General features: G+C 40.0%; 2 protein-coding genes across 2 annotated transcripts in view; one reads left to right on the top strand and one right to left on the bottom strand.

The window, feature by feature from the left end:
* Positions 1-1,477: 1,477 nt before the first annotated feature.
* On the bottom strand, positions 1,478-7,712 carry LOC138043619 (ciliary microtubule inner protein 2B-like). The gene is made up of 7 exons (XM_068889977.1): positions 7,574-7,712; positions 6,979-7,054; positions 6,387-6,510; positions 3,655-3,876; positions 3,157-3,334; positions 2,918-3,012; positions 1,478-2,425 (listed from the first exon to the last, which is right to left on the bottom strand). The coding sequence occupies exons 1-7, from the start codon at positions 7,621-7,623 to the stop codon at positions 2,313-2,315; spliced, it is 858 nt and encodes a 285-aa protein (XP_068746078.1). The 5' UTR covers positions 7,624-7,712; the 3' UTR covers positions 1,478-2,312.
* A 2,083-nt stretch (positions 7,713-9,795) lies between these two features.
* LOC138043617 (4-hydroxy-2-oxoglutarate aldolase, mitochondrial-like) overlaps positions 9,796-19,273 on the top strand; it is a 12,087-nt gene continuing 2,609 nt past the window's right edge. The window contains exons 1-4 of the mRNA XM_068889975.1: positions 9,796-10,113; positions 15,857-15,985; positions 17,256-17,383; positions 17,988-18,122. Coding sequence (XP_068746076.1) covers positions 9,813-10,113; positions 15,857-15,985; positions 17,256-17,383; positions 17,988-18,122 — 693 coding nt within the window. The 5' untranslated portion in view covers positions 9,796-9,812. The remainder of the gene's footprint in view (positions 10,114-15,856; positions 15,986-17,255; positions 17,384-17,987; positions 18,123-19,273) is intronic.

The following is a 19,273-nucleotide window of genomic DNA, read 5'->3' on the forward strand; positions in this document are numbered from 1 at the left end:
TTGTGCATGTCATGCCGTCGGCCACTGGTTTGTTTGTGGGTATTTTTAAAAAGCTATTGAGCCGGTCAACGGTGCATGAAAATTTTCATCAAGCACTGTGGAGGTCTCGGTCGATACACCAGGCCAGTCCAAGAAAGGCCAAATGACATAACCAACATACCACCAACCCACAAAGCCATTCTCTAGCATGCTTTGCGATACGAATCACAGAACACAAATTTTCTTTTAGAGATGACTCATTTTAGCAAGCTTAAAGCTCAAAACGCAGAAACAGTGAAATATGGTTGTTTGGTTGAGTAATTAGCCACTTCTTGTATGTGAAAAGTGACTTTAAATTTTTGGAGCAACGTTTGAGAAAATTTCTGGAAAATTTGTTGCAACTTTTTCAAGAATCATCTTGTGCATGCATGGACATCCTCAATTAAGTCCCTATGTCCTATTTATCGAACCTGTGCTTAAATCTTTTACGGACACCAGGCCAGTCCAAGAAAGGCAAAATTATCAGGCCTCCCTTCCCTCTGTTATAGGCTTTTCCCCTGCCATTTGACTTAATCCTTATCCCTTATCCTTTATCCCTTATCCTTAGTGAGCTCCTCTTTCCTCCCTTTGAACAGGAGATTTATAATAATAGAGTTACACGAAGTGGCATAATAACTCTCACTGCTGACAGACTCAAACGCCGAAAACTATCTGGATTTCAAAATTTATGGAAATCGATTCTTCGAACGTCCAAATGTGAATTTTTCGAGGACCTTTGCTCAACAATGCGAAAATCGGTTCAATCCAGGAAAAATTAAACGTTACGAATAATGGAGATTGGAAGAGCACAGTACGTTGTGGGAAAAACTCTGTTGAGCAAAACCTAACATTTTATTACAAAAAAATTATGACTGCAAAGCATTTGGTGCATACAACAATCATCTTGTATCGATGATTGAAGACGTTTGTACACTGTGCAATTTTCCATTTAACCCAGAGGTCCTGCAACACCGTTGGGAGACAAGTGAACAGAATATTTAACAATGAGAAGCTTAAGCTCTAGCGTTTTTGAGACGCGGACGGCAACCGGAAGTGAGCTGTTTTCAATTTTAACTTGTCTTCACACAATTACATGCATTTACATTGCTAAGTATCATTTCTCCATTAGAGATGATTAGTACAAATATCTGGGCACCCGAAAATCCCAGACACGGGAAATGTTCTCTTCCGGTTGCCGTCCGCGTCTCAAAAACGCGCGTGCTTAAGCTCACTACTTATTCTACGAGGGCGCGCTGGATATGAAGTGATAAATAACCAACGAGGCGCGTAGTGCCGAGTTTGTAATAATCATTTTATATCCAGCAAGCTCGAGTAGAATAATTGTTTTATTCAAAACTCCAGGATCAACAACATTGTCGACTAAAGCACCGATTTCTGCCTCGGTCAATTCCAGTCCAAAAGGGCTTTTGTCGCCCGTTTTTTCTCAGAGCTGCAAAAGTGTTTTCAGCTGACTTTATTGCTGACGCGTTCCTTGACCACATTAATTAGGCACAGCAGGTATATTTAACAATTAGACCCGCAGCCCTTGCCGGCTACGGGTCAAAAGCCCATGAGGCGAAGCATTAGGAAACTTGCATTAAACTTGCATTCAACTTGCATTAGGAAATGCAAGTTGAAGAAATATTTATTTGGAAATAAAACGGTAGAAAGCGTCACGCTTTTCGTTACTCGAGAACTATTACTAATAGTCTTCTAGTAGCGTAGCCAATTAAAATGCAGGATTTGCATTAGTCCACTAGTTTGGTGATACGAAGAACTGATAGCCTGTGTCCTGCGAGCAAATGAAAATGCTGGAAATCTGATATCCGTAGTTCAGTTTTAGACCTCCGATTTTGCGTTTCTAGTTTTCTGATTGGTTCACTCAATCTCGGTTATTAACTCAAATACCGTGTGACGGACTATGACCTAATATGAAAACTGATTGCATCAGGTGTTGCCACAAACTGCCATATCGATATTCGCATTTCTTCATGCCTTAGTCTATTGTGATTAACGTAGCGAGAAAAGCTAACCGAACGCGTTGCCAAGTATAACACTTGTGTTATGTTTCTGACAACTTGTAGCTTGTCTCTTTATGACGTTGCCAGACATCTTGGTCGAGGCATTTCACAATGTAGCCCCACTGCTGCAGTAATAAGCTAATTCATTTTCCAAACAAACTATATTGGGGAAGTTTTCACTCTTTGGCACTCGGCAACAAGACTTGGAAAGCAAAATTTCGGTACACTTTCATGTTAAAGTTGAGGGTAATTTCACTCTTCTCTGAAGGTTTATCACATAACAGGTGTTATAACGTAATTTCCCTTGGAATATCCTGCTGTGTCGAAACAGATTGGCAGAGAACGTGTCGTGTCGCCATATGTGTTCCCAAACCTGAAACGACTCTCTGTTGAGGAAACAAAAGAAAAAACAACAAAACAGCCAGTAGTCAATGCGGAAGATTGTACATACCCTTACATCACTACTAATTTCGACTTGAGTATAAAATTTTCACACTACTAACTTCTTCGAACTCTAGCAGTCGAATAATTTCTTGGCAACTGAATAAATAGAAAATTGGCCGCAACGTTGATAGGTTGGCTAAATGGTGAAAGAAATGCATCTTGGTCTCTTCATCTTTAAATTGATAGCAATAACAATTTTTCTCTTGACCTCATCTTTCGGAACTAAATGATCGACGTCATAATGATTATGTTGGCCGTGTGATGACATTGTCCAGCCAGATCAAGTGAGCCCGCTGTCTAAGCGGTCGTCTCATGAAACGCTCTTCCGTTTCTGAAATTCACATATCCCAAGGGGTGAAAGAATGTCTCATTCTTTACAAACATTTTTGTTTTAAGCGATAAAGAGCAATAACGGTTGACAATTGTTTACTTACGTGGGATATATCCCGTGTATTTGGGTTTCATTCCCAAGTTTTTGTACAGTGTTCCGTGCTCTGTAATCAGCGTTTTTATTCTTGACTCGGGGCTTCTGTCAAAAAGGAACATCAATTTCATTAATCGATTTCCTTTGGGAGCCTGGCTACAGCAAATCGATGTAGAGCGCATAGTAGTAAGTAAGTTGAAGAATCTGTAACGAACGTGTTACGATGTTATCCCTAATTTCAATACTTACATGGTAACGTCAATGGCTTGAGTGGCCAGACTTTCCTGTTTATTGCGCATGTCAAGGGACTCGGTGAAGCCACCTTTAGTCCATGTGGCATACCTAGTTCCCAGATCATGCGCTCGCCTCCGTGGTACATAACCGGTGTAGCCTGGTAACGGTGGTTCGCAGAATTCACGATGTTCGCCTGTCGGGGTTAAAAAGTACCACATTTAACTAACTGGCTCGTTAACAAGGTGGAGCTGGATAAGACCGGCTTTGTCGGTTCTAAGCAATCAGAATTTTTATCTACCTTTTCGAAGGTTTCTTGTTTTTACTTTTCATATTAAGTCTTCTCATATGTACATTCTTTACGGTTTTATTACGAACTCCGAAAATGCACAATTTCAGTCCTGTTGACTAGATAGCTCAATTGATAGAGTGCTGAACTGCGATAGTCTTCAAATCTTAACATGCTTTTCTTCACAAGTCAAATACGTGTCTTTCATAAATGATGGGTATACTCACTGGGAAAGTAGCCCTTGCTATATTTTGGTCTTACATCAGGATAGGAAGTAGGTTCTTTGTAGCTCGCCAATGGTAAAAGCTTGGGATGACCATAAACTGTTTTTTTCATATCATCTTGCTCTTCTCTGTGTTCCTCAGTTTTTTTCATGAAGTTGCTAACCGCTTGCTGAGTAGCCTCTCTGTAACGTGATCCGTACAAATATCGCATGGTTGGAACATAACCTAAAAAAAATATTTCCAGTGTAAATATCCTGGAAAAACGTTCATAGAACTCAGTTCTATCCTAGCGATCGAGGTCGTCTCAGTCGCCCGGGTAGTTATCGATCGTCTGGGTAGTGTTTCCATAAAATCGTCCTGATCGCCTCTGAACAATATTTGAAACGACTCGTGCGATCGAGGCAGTCCGAACGATCACATGGAAACCAGGCTTTAATAGTCTGTATGAAAACGAGGCTTGTAAGTATGTAATTTTCTCAAGGCATTGGAGCAAGCAATTCCCACGGACAAAAAACAAATAACATCCCTAAACAAATTAAGGCCCGGGCAAACAGCTTCAGTCAACGTTTGCTTCAATAACCGTTCGATTTTGTTGAACGATGTTGAACGATGTTGATTGCTGGAGTGGGCAGATGGTTTCAACACATCATCAGCATTTGATTCAACAAAACTCACGAGAGGCTTTGTATTCAGTCCCAGGCTGCAGCCGTTGTTGTTACTATGGATACGGACATGTATACGTCATTGAAAGACCGATTAATGCGCATGCGCAAGCGCATGCCCAACAATGTTGAAAAAGGGGAGCAAATAGATTCAACTTCATTCAACATTCGCGAAAACAAAAGAAATGTTGATGATGGTTGTTGTAGTAACGTTTAAACGCTTTTAAACTCATTCAACATCGACTCAACCTGTTTCAACACGGTTGAAAGGGGAGAGGAAACGGCCGGTTTCAACATCGCTGTTCAACAAAATCGAACAAATGTTGAAGCAAATGTTTGTACGGTATCTTTTGAACTCGAATACTTATCCGTATCCATAAAAATCCCGACTAACTTTTTGTTTTGACCAAATCATTAAATCCAAAAAGGAGGGGGGGGGGGGGGTGGACGTCTCAATCCCATCATTTGAATTTCTAAATTCTCCTTTAAACTCTAAATTACTAATTGAAAGTCATAGCGTTGTAACTTGTACCGTGAACTGTGAATTGTAACTGAAGATTGATAGTCTCTAATTGAAACTTCTGACTGTCTAATATAAAGTACACGTAGGTAATTGTTCTGTGACAGAATGCAGTATGGTTCCAATATGACTGATTTATACAAAAAAAAACCGGAAGAAACAAATGAAACGAATTTTTTCTTTCCTCTCGTTTCTTTCTCTAGAAGATGAAAAAATTACACCGCTAGCATCCTCTTTGGGAAAAAAAAGTGCTCCAGTATTATAAGGCGTAATTATAAATCCCTGGTCACTTTTTTTTTCTTTAGTAAGCTGAATAACTAAGTTTTGTTTTTCATTCGACTCGCGTGCACCCTCATAGAGTGCTAAATGAGGCTATTTATGCAACAAGGAAGTCAGGAGGATTTATTCAATTTAAATTGAGATATTGTTCAACGCATGCGCATTGCCACTTGTTTGGAATATATATTGGTAGATAGAGCGGTTTTCAAATGAGTGTTGGAAAACCAAAACCAAAGTAATTACTTTGGCCAATCAAAAAGCACGGAGACAATCCAGTAAACCAATCAAAACTCGAAGTAATTACACGTAGCCGACACAAAGTGCGGGAAAATGTGCACGCGCAAGCCACGATTGGTTTTGGTTTCACTTCTGATTGGTTGAAAAAGTGGCGCGAGAACTTTGAACCAATAACTGAGTGAAGTAAGGCAAAACCAAAGTAATTCTGTAATTACTTTCGACACTCAATTAAAAGTCGCTCCATACTTCTGGAGGAATTGGTAGACCGTCTACCGTGTAACTGGCTATAAAAAAGTTCCATTTGCCGTTTATCTACGGCTTTCATTCGACTTAGGGGTATGCGTGGTTTGATATCACACTTGGATTTCTGTGTTCTCCCAGTTGACCGGCGAGCATCCGGCGGGTTCATTGAGTATCATTGCTGCCATTAAGTAGAAAACACGAATAACTGAAAAAGCAACTCGACAAATAATAATCTTTTCAGATATGTGAATTCATTATGATATCAAACAAAAGACGCTAGCTCAAACTTCATTTGCTAAATTCGTTAAGCTTTGCCTGAGCAAAATAGTGGTTCTATAATTCAGTGTTAACGTGGAGAAGGGATCGCTCTTGCCATGACGTTCTTGCAGCCTGGACGAACACAAACAACATCACTGATAAATCTTTGGCTTTATGTTTTTTTACAACTTACTAGTACATCTTGTCAGGAAAGTTAAGAAGCACCTTTGCTCGATTTAACACTGATTTCATCTTTGTATGGTAAATGTAGAAACCGGAAGTCGCAAAGCTATATAGGCTTTATAATTAATTGAGTTTAAGCGGCGAATCAAGAAGACTTATGGATTTTACTGAATGGCAAAACCAGTTGTGTTTTTAATTGAGCGCACATAAGCTTTCTTTTCACAAATCACAATGGTTCTTAACAGAACGCTAAGCACTCAAAGAACCCGCTTAGCGATGGCCATACAAGTGAAATGAAAATTTCACTTGAGCAGTTACAATGTACGATATTGCTCATTGCTTATCGTACTTACCAGTGTAATAGGGTTTCATTGCAGAAGTTAGCTTGTTATTTCCAGTCGGTTTTGGAAGATACGGTGCTCTTTCTTTGGGATCTGGTAAAGTCGTCGGGACCAGTTTTTCGTTTTTCATGTGCCTCTGAGGTAAAATAAACACAAGATTACTTTCTAAACAAACAGGATTGGGTTATTCTGAAAGTGCAATTAACATTTGGGACAATGTGGCAAAGGTAGGACGGATTAATTTCACACCTGCTGATGAATGTTTGCATATTTCATTTACGTTAGAAATAACAACTGCGTTGTTTTGACGGCTTGGTCACTTCGTTGTCTGGTGATGAACTTTTGCTTTTAAAAATTTTTAAATTAAGAAAATGGTACACAGTGACATACACGTGAAAGCACTTTTGTCGTCCTGGAAACTATTAGAGTATTCAAGACCTTGAAACTAGTTAGGACTTGCAGTTCTGGTGGAAAACACTTTCGTATTAATGATACATACTTCCAAAAAAAAACTCCAAGCTGTTTTATGTATTTATGTAGTTGCAGCATAGCCATTTATAGCTTGTTAGTATTGAACATTGTATTTTTTTATGTATCTGCTTACCGAAGTGAGAATGTCCGTGGCGATTCCGTATGTGTGACCGCATTCGTATTTGAGTTGAGGACAATATCCCTGGTATCTTCAAAATAAATATCAAAAACGGATCAGATAATGATTTTTTTTGTTTTTCACCACCCGAAGTGTGGTGGGCGCAGAACGATTAACTCACAGGATATTAACCCTAACAGTGAAAATTTGTTTAAATCCCGCGAGTTTATTTCATGTCTCCGTGTTATTACGGGAGCACCTTTAGACCTTTTTGAAAGAATCCAAATTGTCATCCGAACAAATGAGGAAAGAACTATTCAGCAATTTATGAGCCTGATGATTATAGTAGTTAAGCAACCTCTTTACCGCAACTTGTCTTCCGCATATCGTCTGCTGCACGGATGCAGCAATGTTTAAACATCTTCACTGTTTCAATTCGGTTCAAGTGCTGTTTGCGGATTTGTGAATAGTTTCACGCCACCCTTCAAAACTGTGTCAGCGATCTCAACAAACTACTCAGCACGTGTGAGAGAAAGTCCTTGTCCCATTCAAGGATAGCTTCACCTGGAGGATATTGGCAGCAAGTAATTCCTGACACCGTATTACTTACCCGGGCAAATTGCTAGCTCTGTGTGGGTTTGTCAGCTCTGTGAAACCCATTTCTGTACAATCGCTTGTCTTTGACTTTCGATTCTAATGAAGCTCTGAATGAGTCAAAGTTGGTTGCTAGGGTACACAACTTCTCGTTGGGACGGCTGTAACACACATCTATTGGCCTTGCTGAATTGCTAATGTACTATACAAAGTAATTAGCACAATCGACCAATGGAACAGTTCGGCGCTTTGTTGTCAAATTTACTGCAGACAAAGGCACTCATTTTCTGTCCAAAGTTAATTTGCTTTTTTAAGTGACAACTGAAAAGCTTGTTTATCAATTAAAGTGGCTTGTTGTACAATATTTGAAGTAGTAACTCTGAACTAATAATAACATGATGGAAAAAGCGTCTGATTTCCTTTTTCGCTGCCGATACTCATCCTACTATGATATGTTATTCCTTCAGTTTGTAAATAACGTTTGAAGTCTTTTGCGTTCAAGACCACTTACGTTGGTAAAAAAAAATATGAAATGAAATACAAGTTATGAAATTCTAGATAAAGTCAACAAACTCCGTTCTCAGGAAGTCCAAATTTCCGCACCATTCTATGCACCTTTTCCACGCACGTCATACCTAACGGACCCCTCTCACAATTTGAGCCGTTAGTTTTCGTCTTCTAGGCTTCAAGTCAAGATTGGATCTTGAATCTCGACTGCCTGTGATCAGACTAAGCCTAAGGCAAGTAATTTCGTTAGGATCAAGAGTCCATTACAATGTAATGGGTTAGTCTTAGATAGCCTGGGACCAGGCTCAGCAGTTAGGGTTGGGTTATGGAGCGAAAAGGAACACTGGTAAGTGAAGCGCTTTCGCTCTATAACTCAACCGCGGAGCCTGGTCCTAGGCTCCCTCCTAAAACGCAATGGGGTTACTTTTACGCCTTGAGATTTTAAAAGCGCTAGATCCACTGCAGCAACGTCGACGATATCAACAGTTGATATCGTGTTACGGCGGAAAGGAGACAAATTCCAGAAAGCGACGATTAGGATGAAGCAGAGGCAGATGTTTCTTTTGTTTACACCAACGAACGGGATGAGACTATTCTTTAAACAACTCCACTCTTTCATTCTATTTAAATACATTACTCGCATTTGTCGCGGAGAAAATACAGCAAAAACAGAGATATTATTGTTTTCGAAAGCTGAAAGCTCCTTTACGTGCTTGCCACCAGCTCAGAGAACAACAGACATCAAAATCGTTTTAGCACGTGACAGGTGACTTTCTATTCTCGGTTTTCATATGACGTCACGGCCGCCATGCTGGAGCCCCTAAACAAAGAAACGGGCGGCCATATTGGAGCCCCGACCAAATCCTCCGGGAATTTAATTCTATTATTATGCAAAAGTTTTCTTTTGTTTTCGTTGAAAAACATGGCTGTTGATCACGTGAATGAAAACCAAATTAAGGTTTTGAGAAAGGGAATATCCGGCTAAGAATCCAATAAATACAGTAAATTAACAGTAAGTTCACATAATTATTTGACATTTCTTTTACAATGGGATGCTTTGAGCGTGCAAGAAAGTTGAGTGAGTTTAAAATCTCTTTCCGCGACTAGCGCGAGAACTCGTTCTTTCCCCCTTTTCCGGCAACTTCTCATTTGGACAATGAGATTATTAGCAGAGGACAGAGAAGAAGAGATTCGGCTTCTTCCCTTTAGAAGGATTTTACTGTTAACTTGAAGGGTTGAACATGAAGTTAAAAAGATACAATCCATGTATTCTTAGCAGTGGCTTTCTATACAGAATCGTGTGAGCTAGAAGGTCACGAACGGAAACTGAAAGACCCTAAATGTCTAGTCCAAAACAACGAGATTGAGAGAAAGCTCTCGTTTTCATTTCTTTAGTATGGCCTTTTTAAGTCGGAGTTTGGAAAGGGAGAAAAAAACAGAAACGTCCAGTTCAGTTCGGTGACACTCGCGTAATGCTTTCGTGCCTACTACACATGTCAGAATATCACAGCAAACACGAAGGAGTTTAATGAGTCCGTGTCTTCTGGTTTAACCAAACTGCAAATTAAGGTGATTCCTTAGTAATATAAGTTGTCGTAAGATTTTCGATTTTTTCCGCCGGAAATACGTCTGCGTTCACAGGCTACTAACACGTCTTTCGATCCGGAATTAACTTTTTAGTCCACAGTCCATGGTCCTCTACTCGGGTCTCGTTCCCAGTGTCCCACTCTTCATTTTTCCATTGGACAATGGCGCTTGGTCTACTAGTCCTACGGCGGAATCGAGGAAATTTCGGTCGTCTTTCTACCTTGATTGCCAGAAACCTGAGGCATTCTGCACAAATCGTCAAGAGCAACGATACATTTCCCTTTAAGGTGAATCCATCGCGACAATTTCACACGACGTCTGCCGCTTTCGTTTCCGAGAAGAAGAAGATCGATCTGAGTGGCATTTTCCCCCCTATCGTGACACCCTTTCAAGACGATGAAAAAATAAGCTACAACAAACTGAAGGAAAACTTCAGCAAGTGGAACGACGTTCCTTTCAGGGGTATGATAATGTTGAGTGTATTAACATTGTTCAATCATTGCTATTCTGTCCCTGATCTGACCGGCCCCTCTTCCCGCCTCTTTAATATATTATATATTTTGCTACACGTTTAATGTAATATCCCCGGTCACTTGTGAAACCGGGCTTGATTGTTTCATCCTTAAAACGGTACTTCCAGTCAGCAAACAACAGTGGAAATAAGTGATCGGCCATTCTGAAGTTTGAGGGAGCTACCTTGTATGCCGCTGGGTCAACGAGACTGCTTTCCCAATGGGATGTCCAGCTGCATTTTGCAACCCCGTGCTAATAAGAAACATGCCAATTGTCGTTACACATACTAAATTATACAAGCTTGACTTGTACCAAGACTTGAAATCATGCTCCAGACCAAAACTCTCTTACCACTCCCCATCTCAAACTAAACTCCCTGAAAATCACATGGGTCCTTCATAGGGGCTCATATGAAGTGGTACTACTTTCCCGAAGTATCAGAAATAGCTTCCTTCTCTCCGGTTGTTTAGGTTGCTTGTCCAGAAAGGATAATAGTGGTATACAATAAGTTAATATGAGCTTATGTTACTACACGTATGTGTATCACTACTTTCAATCCTGGGGCCCGCTTCTCAAAAGTCCCTAAAGTTTTTGAGTGCCCCAATTTTCTCTGTATCTTGAGAACAGAGTGGTTTTGAGTCATCAAACTACACAGCCATTTTGCTTTTAGACATCTCGAAAACATACTAAAAGACCAGCTTAACAAAACAAGCGGATAGCAGTTTCATAAATGGCTTTTCGGGCCCAAAAAGTTATCAGACTTCTGAGAAACAGGCCACTGAACTTATTTGAGATATGAATCATAGGGAAGGGGATCAGATGCACTTCTCCCCAACTTTAAAATCACTTGTGTCCAGAATACACAGACAGTGTATGTCACAAATTGTCTCCCAAAATTTGCTCCTCAAGTAAACGTAAGGAGTTAAGGACGGTGCCTACTAATTCAAAGGTATTTTAGCCCCGGTCTATTGTGCATACGTTCTGCACATCTCGAGATACTCAGGTTTCCTATTGGTGATGCTCACTAATACAGTGATATCTGCGCGGTTTAAAACTATCCGGAGAAAGTAGATCTTAGTAAGTACTCTTGGTATCCCAAAAGAAAATTGAGAGTAACCATGCATTTTTGAGAGATAATTAAGCTTCAATTTGAGAAAGAATGCCATACATTGCTTAGTATTTTAAAAGTCACTGCTTACGAGCCAGAAGGCCCATCAGGCCGGCGCTTATCTCTGGTTTCCGTAGCATGAAGCGACTACATGTAGGAGTATTTTTACTCCCCCCTGGATGGGATGCTAGTCCATCGCAGGGTTACCCCCAGCATTTCGCCGCTACCCATTTATACACCTGGGTGGAGAGAGGCACCGTGAACATAAAGTGTCTTGCTCAAGAACACAACACAATGTTCGCGGCCAGGACCCGTACCCGAACCCGGACCACTCGATCTGGAGTCGAGCACACTAACCATGAGGCCACCGCGCCTCCCACAAGTATTTTAAAGCTTTTTACAAATATTATTCATTCCATTATCTTTGAAAAATGCGTGGTTACCGCCACTTTTCTTTTTGGATTTCAATAACACTTGTTAAGATCTACATTTCCTACATAATCATAACCTGGGGCAACAATATGTTTGAATTAGTAGGCACCATCCTTAAAATAGATTGAAAAAAGCTATGATAGAACATGAGAATGTCCTCTCTCCCTTCATCCTCTATTGTGGCACTTAGGGCCTGTTCACAGGGAGCTGGGGGACCCCAGGTAGGTGAGGTACCCCACCTTCCCGTATTTAAGTGAAGTGAGCCTTCACATGCAATATTAAAAGCTGCGGGGTGCTGGGGTGAGGTTTCCAAATGTTCAAACTCAAGATAAATGCCTGAATGAACATCACCCCAGTCAGGCAGGCTACCCCACTTTCAGCATTTACATGGAGAAAACTCACCCCACTTAAGCGGGTTACCCGGGCCGGCTGACTGGGCAACCCGCCTCAGTGAGGTATCCCACTTCTGATGTGAACACAATCAAGAAAAAAAGAGAAATTTTATGGAGAGATTGGTTACCCTACTGAGGCGGGGTACCTAACCAAGCTGGGGTCCCCCACCTCCGTGTGAACAGGCCCTTAGACTTGATAGCAAAATTCATGATGTTTATGCACAGGTAACCCAGGCTCACTGTGTGCGTCACGTAGGTATTAAAATATAGAGAACATATGAGGCGAAGTTTAGGTCTGAAAATTTGCTAGAAAATGGAAATAAAAATCAATAAAACTTACCATGTGATGAGCTGTTCTTGTCTTTAATACGTACACGAAGTTTCGGGAAAAATGGTTTCTCTAAACCGTGAATCCACTGAAGTATCTCCAGGTAACAACGCGAAGCCACCAGACTCCGTAAAACGGCGGCCAGAAAGCGTTGTACTCGCGAAGTGTCCAATTCAAAATGGCACTGAACTCTAGACGCCTGGTGACGAGTTTAATAAGTTCTGGAGGGAGGGGAGTCCCACATTGCTAAAAACAAAACTCACTGAGCAATCTGGGACTCCCCTCCCTCCAGGGGGACTTATTATACTCGTCACCAGGCGTTTTGAATTGGACACTTCGCGAGTACAACGCTTTCTGGCCGCCATTTTACGAGGTTGACTTATAAGTTTTACGGAGTCTGGTGGCTTCGCGTTGCTACCTGGAGACGCTTCAGTGGATTCATGGTTTAGAGAAATTCATGTTCCACGAGCCTGGCGTGTTTATTTAGCGACTGGATTCGATTTTCGCGAAAAAAAAATCGTGCTTGTTTTGGGTCGATCGGAGTCCATAAGCTGGCTTCCGTCTCCTACCTTGTCACTATACTATGAAGGAAGGTGAACGGGGACCATTTTTCCGGAAACTTCGTGTACGTATTAAAGAACAGCTCATCACATGGTAAGTTTTATCGATTTTTATTTCCATTTTCTAGCAAATTTTCAGACCTAAACTTCGCCTCATATGTTCTCTGATGTGTAGCACAATCACCGTACCCACTTGGGGGTGACTCAGAAACATTTCCTGATTTATTCAGTTTAACGTCTTCAATGAAGCTATATTTTTGCTGAATGCTAAGGTTATCCTTGTTGATTAGGATACAGGGTGTAAAAAGGATAAGCGACTTTCCTTTCTTGAGAAAACAAAGGAAAAGGATAGAAAAATAGGCAAATTTTGAGTGTAACGCGTAACACAATTTTCAAATTGAAAGTCTTCAAAACCATTTTTCATAAGAGAGAACAATTATGTGGATTAACGGACAATAACCAGTGATAACACGCAGTAAATACTACATATGAGCCAAATTAAAACAGTTCAAGTTTATTAAAACACATTAAAAAGATTCAAAATTCTGTACTTTCCTTACTGTAACGCTGTGTTTTGGAATTCTGGCGCTCACTAGGTTATAGTTTGAAACAAGTCTTCAATTGATATCTGTGGCTTCAAAACCATCTCAACTAAATGCTCAAACCTTGTGCTTTAACATACAGAAAAATTAGTTTGAAGGATCCACTACGAATGGAGAAATCACTCCTCAAAACAGTCGCTACGCTTTTTCTGTTCCGCAATTACGCAATAATATGTTTCGAGACCGCTTCTTTCAATGTTGCTCCTGCTCCAACCAAGGCGTAAGTGGGTTCCAACCAAGCATTTTCTGAATGCTCACAAGTTCCACTAGCTATTTCCACAGTTTCGTCGTCGTAGCTTTCAGGGTCGCGAAAATATTAGCCTTTGAATGAGTCGCTACGTTTTTTTTGACATGCCGGGCCATAATTGAACCTAGTCTTGAGTGCCAGTGAACATCACAAATCTACTTCCCAAAGAAGCCATGATTTCCATGTGCTTCACAAGGCTTGGTAACCTTTCCTCTATGGATATTATTGGGAAGTCCACAATGTCTTTTCAGGGGCAATTTTCAGGAAATTGAGAGAGACATCTGCTCTGACCTCAAATTGTAAAGTGGAGCAAAAAAGTGGAGCAGAAAGCCAGCGTTTAGGGTGTCAATAGAACTAAATGAGGGGATGCTATCCTCCATGTAGTGAAAGCTTTCTGTTTTTACTTTTTATTTGCCTCAAAATTGACTATCTGTATGAAAGACCACACCTGCAAGGGGTCATGGGTAAATCAAAAATTCAGTTTTAACGGACCAAACATTAATATTTTCCGAACAATTAGAAAGATATGCAAGTCTGGGTGTGAAATAAGCCAAAATAAGTGATTTTCACCCCAATAAACACAATTTCACAATTTTTAGGTATGTTACAGAAATGGGTACCGTGATCATGCTACTCATCTCTATATTTTAATACCTACGTGACGCACACAGTGAGCCTGGGTTACCTGTGGTTTATTGCAATTTGGTGTGCATTCATTGCTTGAAATCTTGGACAAAAATAAGATATCTTGGAGAACATTCCAGTAACCCCCTCCACTGCAAAAACAAAGGAATCCTTGTTGGTTACTGTAAAAGCAGCTTGAGGCTTGTGGGGCCATATTTAGACAGAAGGGTCTAATGAACGCAGCACTGTTAAGAAACCCAGCTGGAGGTGGGTTATCAGTTTGGTGTTTACAGGGCATCGTGGAGATGAATGTGAGACTACATAAAACATATCCATTTTGCGGCCAGAGTGGGATTTGAATGTGTAGCACCCACATGTCAACCCATTTCCCTGGGGTGCAGGGATGACGCAGTGGTGAGAACACTCGCCTCCCACCAATGTGGCCTGGGTTCGATTCCCAGACTTGGCGTCATATGTGGGTTAAGTTTGTTGGTTCTCTACTCTGCACTGAGAGGTTTCTCCGGTTTCCCCTCTCCTCAAAAACCAACATTTGACTTGATTTGCATTAATTGTTAATTTCAGTTTACATTGTCCCCAATTAGTGCTCCAGCGCTAGAATGACTAGACACATACTAAGTAAAGTTCCTTTCCTTTCCTAACCAATGGGCCACAGACTGCCTCCTGTTCTGCACTGCTGTATACGTATTATGAATCACTTAATGTTGTTTTCAAATTTCATAGGTACTTACATCTTGAATTAATTCTCATGTGTTACAATAATATTATGTCTTATTGTTATAATTTACTTATAAAATCTCTTTAGTTTTCTTATGTTTTACTATTTATTTATTTATTTATTTATTTTTTAACAGAACATTTTGCTTACACTTTTTGCAAACACTACTTACAAAGGTTTGGACGTGATAACTACAAACAATATGGTACATAGATTATGGACAACACATTTCTACATTATTTATAATATAATAGCTCTTATAAAAGCTCTTTATGTCAGAACAATAGGGCAACCAGATCACATTATTTTATCATCCAAGATGACAGTGCATATGATTCTGATAATTAGTCAGTTTCTTTTTCTGATACAAACACACTTCTTTAAAGAAAATTAAACAAATTTGATTGCAAACATTATTTTCTCTGGTGTAAAGTTGTAGGAATGGAGATTCCCTTTAAAGTTTCGAGGGTACCGTACTTTTTGCTCCATTTATTAAGTACTTGATGAGTGTTCAATGCCTAGGCACAAGTATCTAAGTACCAAATTAGACAGAGCATAAGTTTGCATAAGTGTATCTAAGTACCAAATTAGACAGAGCATAAGTTTGCATAAGTGTATGCTAATGTGGCAAAGACCTAAGGATGCATTGTCTTCGTAAGACAGGATATGTTGTTCAAGGCTCAAATGGTGAATATCCTTACTTAAGACCTGAAGAGAAGATTGATCTTGTGCGAAAAGTGAGAGAACTCGCTCCAAAAGACAAACTGGTTGTGGCTGGGTCAGGTTGTGAAGGTATGGAAAGTTAATCAAAGTGACTAATTTAGAAAGAGGCTTGAGTGAAATTTACTAAATGTGCTCCTATCTAATGTGAAAGCAAATAGGTACTTCTAAACCTTGACATGGTGAACTGAGCCATATTATTGCAGTGATTTTCTCAATATTCTAATATTGCCATCATCCTGGTATCTGGATATAATGTTGGTTGGTTTTATTTCAGCCATCGCATTTCCACAGTATAATATCGTGCCCTTACTTATTGCATGCAGCTTAGCTATGAAGTAGGGAAGGTTTTTCTTTAATGCTGTTTAATGTGACTCGCATCTATAGACCTCATTAAGGGTTCCAGTTTTGTGAATTATTTACCCACCTCTGCCCAAGCTTTCCTTGAAAAGTATTGCTGTGTGCATAACGTGAGGCAACCACTAGTTGTACATGTACATGTATCTCTCAGACAGTATGCGCCCTTTGGTTGGCTAATTTTGCATGTTGTATTGTATGATGATGGTGATGACGTCTTTAATAAACCATAAGATAAAAAATACAACTCCTATGGTGCATAAACGAGAACTGTGTAATAACTTTACAATAATATACAGTAGCTAAAAATTGAATTATGTAATTATAACAGGTTGTGTTCAAAAATGAGTCTATTTACAAATGTGTTCTTGAAACGTTCGGTGTTAATCTTTGGGCGGAGGCAAACCATGTGACTTAAATTATTTTGCTGGGGTTAAGGCTTCGGTTTAGGCTATGGTCCATGCTTGTCAAAGGCAATAGAGTTCGTATAGGTTTCAGTCCCTCGGGACTCTAAATGGTCGCTATGTGAAAAAAGCCCATAGTACAACTGGTTAAAAAATAACCGTAGAGCAATGATTAGTTAACAATTAGACCCGTATCCCGCAAGGGCTACGGGTCAATAGCCCATGAGGCGAAGCCGAATGGGCTATTGACCCGTGGCCCTTAGGGCGAAGGGTCTCAGTGTTTTAGGATCACCCAACTAGTCGGACAGAAAAGGCAGTAATACAGTTAGCAAAAACAAGTTAAAGAAATATTTATTTGGGAATAAAACGAAAGAAAGTGTCACGCTTTTCGCTACTCGAGGACTATTAATAGTAGTCCTCTAGTAGCGTAGTCAATCAAAATGCAGGATTTGCATTAGTCCCTTAGTTGGGTGATACTAATATGCAATAGCTGCTATATGTGTTGTATACTTTGTTCCCCACATCATTAAGAAGCCCCGTTGTCATCCATGTCTGCTCCATTTGCTTTTTCACTTTTCTAGCTACGAGAGACACCATTGAAATGACGAGCAAAATGGCTGAAGCAGGTGCAGAGGTAGCACTTGTTGTAACACCCTGTTTTTACAAGAATCAGATGACGCTGGAAGCGCTCGAGAAACATTTTGTCAAGGTAGATGAGTAACGTTTGTGCTGCTGTTTTCGGAGTCAGAGGTCCCCAGTATTATAATGATAACAAGAAATTAAAGTACATAGATCTGATCGAATGGTGGTTTTACTTAAGAGGAAAAAAACGGAGTATCGGGAAAAAAAACCACTCGGAGCAGAGTAGAGAACCAACAAAACATGTTGTCACATGCGGCGGGTCTAATTTGCAGGTCGCAGGTCGCGGGTTGCAGGTCATTGTTTCACCAATACAGAAAGTATCCTAAACATTCATAAAAGCTAACCTTAGGCCTAAAAACTTTTGTTTAGGCCTAATTGGGCCTAAGGTTAGCTTTTAAGAATGTTTAGGATACTTACGTACTCCAGAAATCGAACCCGTTATTTCCCTTGATAACTTCAACGCCTGTATCGCATGATTCGTTTATAGACCGCTTTCATGAATGACGATCGGTTTTCTAATTCGTATGAGCTCTCTTTTTCCGGGCCCATCTCGCCTGTCCATCACGCATGACACGTAGCGAACTTGTATTCTATACAGGCAGTAAGCAAGCAACCTCTCATCTCAGCTATTATTTTTGACATGACAAGAAGTATTTTTTCCCTTTAAATAGGTTGCTGATAATTCTCCAATTCCGGTAATCTTGTACAGTGTACCAGCAAACACTGGCATTGATCTGTTACCGCAGTGTGTCAACAAGTTATCTTCTCACCCCAACATCATTGGACTTAAAGACAGCGGTGGTGATGTAGGCTTAATTTCAAAACCTTTGTATTTTAACGCTCTTCGCAAGCAAAGAAACAAGTGAAGAACAACTTCCGGCCGGAGGAAAAAAGTTTTGCAAATGTTTCTTGTGCGTGCGAACGAGGAATCATTTGCTGTGAAATCAATATTTGTTTTGCTTCTCAGATAAAAGTCTTGCTTGCCCAACAAAATTTCGCGTACTGAACACTGAACTCGAGCCGCATATCTCTCTTCTTAGATATTGTTGCAATTTTGGGTGCTTTTATTTTACAAAACATGACATATGCGCTTAACAGTCAGGCTCAATGAAGTTGAATAGAATAGCTATTGTACAAATTATTTATTAAACAAAGTTTCTACCATACATTTTCTGTAATTCCGAAGGCACTAAAATACATAAAATGTATGGAGTAAAACACAGCAATATATAGGAATTCCAGAGAATAGATACCGAGTCCAAATCACCTCAGTTGTGAACTTGAACTTATATGTTTCGTTTATGAAGGCAGAAGTCTAGAAAAGTAGAGTTATGGACGGTTTATTTTGCTATGAATTTCCATACAAAACTTTGAATTGGCCGCCATGTTGTCCTGATTACCTATGAGGCAATTGAAAGCGTAAAGGTTTGAATTGAATTGACACGGAAAAACCCTAAACAGAGTCGCGCATGCGCACGCTATTTTCTTCCTTCGCCTCCCTCGTGTTTCTCTGTCTGGTGTAAACATGATCTAGCGAGAACAACGTTATCGCAACAATTATGGAGGACCTTGATAAAAAGTGTAAAATGAAACAAACGCGATGTGTTTGTAGGGCGAACTTGAGTAGTTTCGACGTCCCTAATTTAAGAAGTTCTGCAGAGATTTTTTTCTAGTGCCCCCCTTGTAAAAAAAAATTAATGTTACGGTACGTATTGATTTTTTCAGAAGAGAACTTACTAACGATTGGGATGATAAATTTTCTTTGCCTCACCTCTGTTAATGTAAATTAGTAAATTCCTCAATAATTCATAATGGAAAGGCATTAATCTGCCACAATTTCTTCGCCGTTATATAAACTTCTTGTTCGATTTTCTTCGTGATAATATCTTGTATGAGACTAATAATGAACACTCCTTCCTAACGTTTGAATAGTTATATATGAAATTCGTGTCTGTTA

Source organism: Montipora capricornis, chromosome 3 (assembly GCF_036669925.1).
Source record: "Montipora capricornis isolate CH-2021 chromosome 3, ASM3666992v2, whole genome shotgun sequence".
Taxonomy (NCBI): Eukaryota; Metazoa; Cnidaria; class Anthozoa; order Scleractinia; family Acroporidae; genus Montipora; species Montipora capricornis.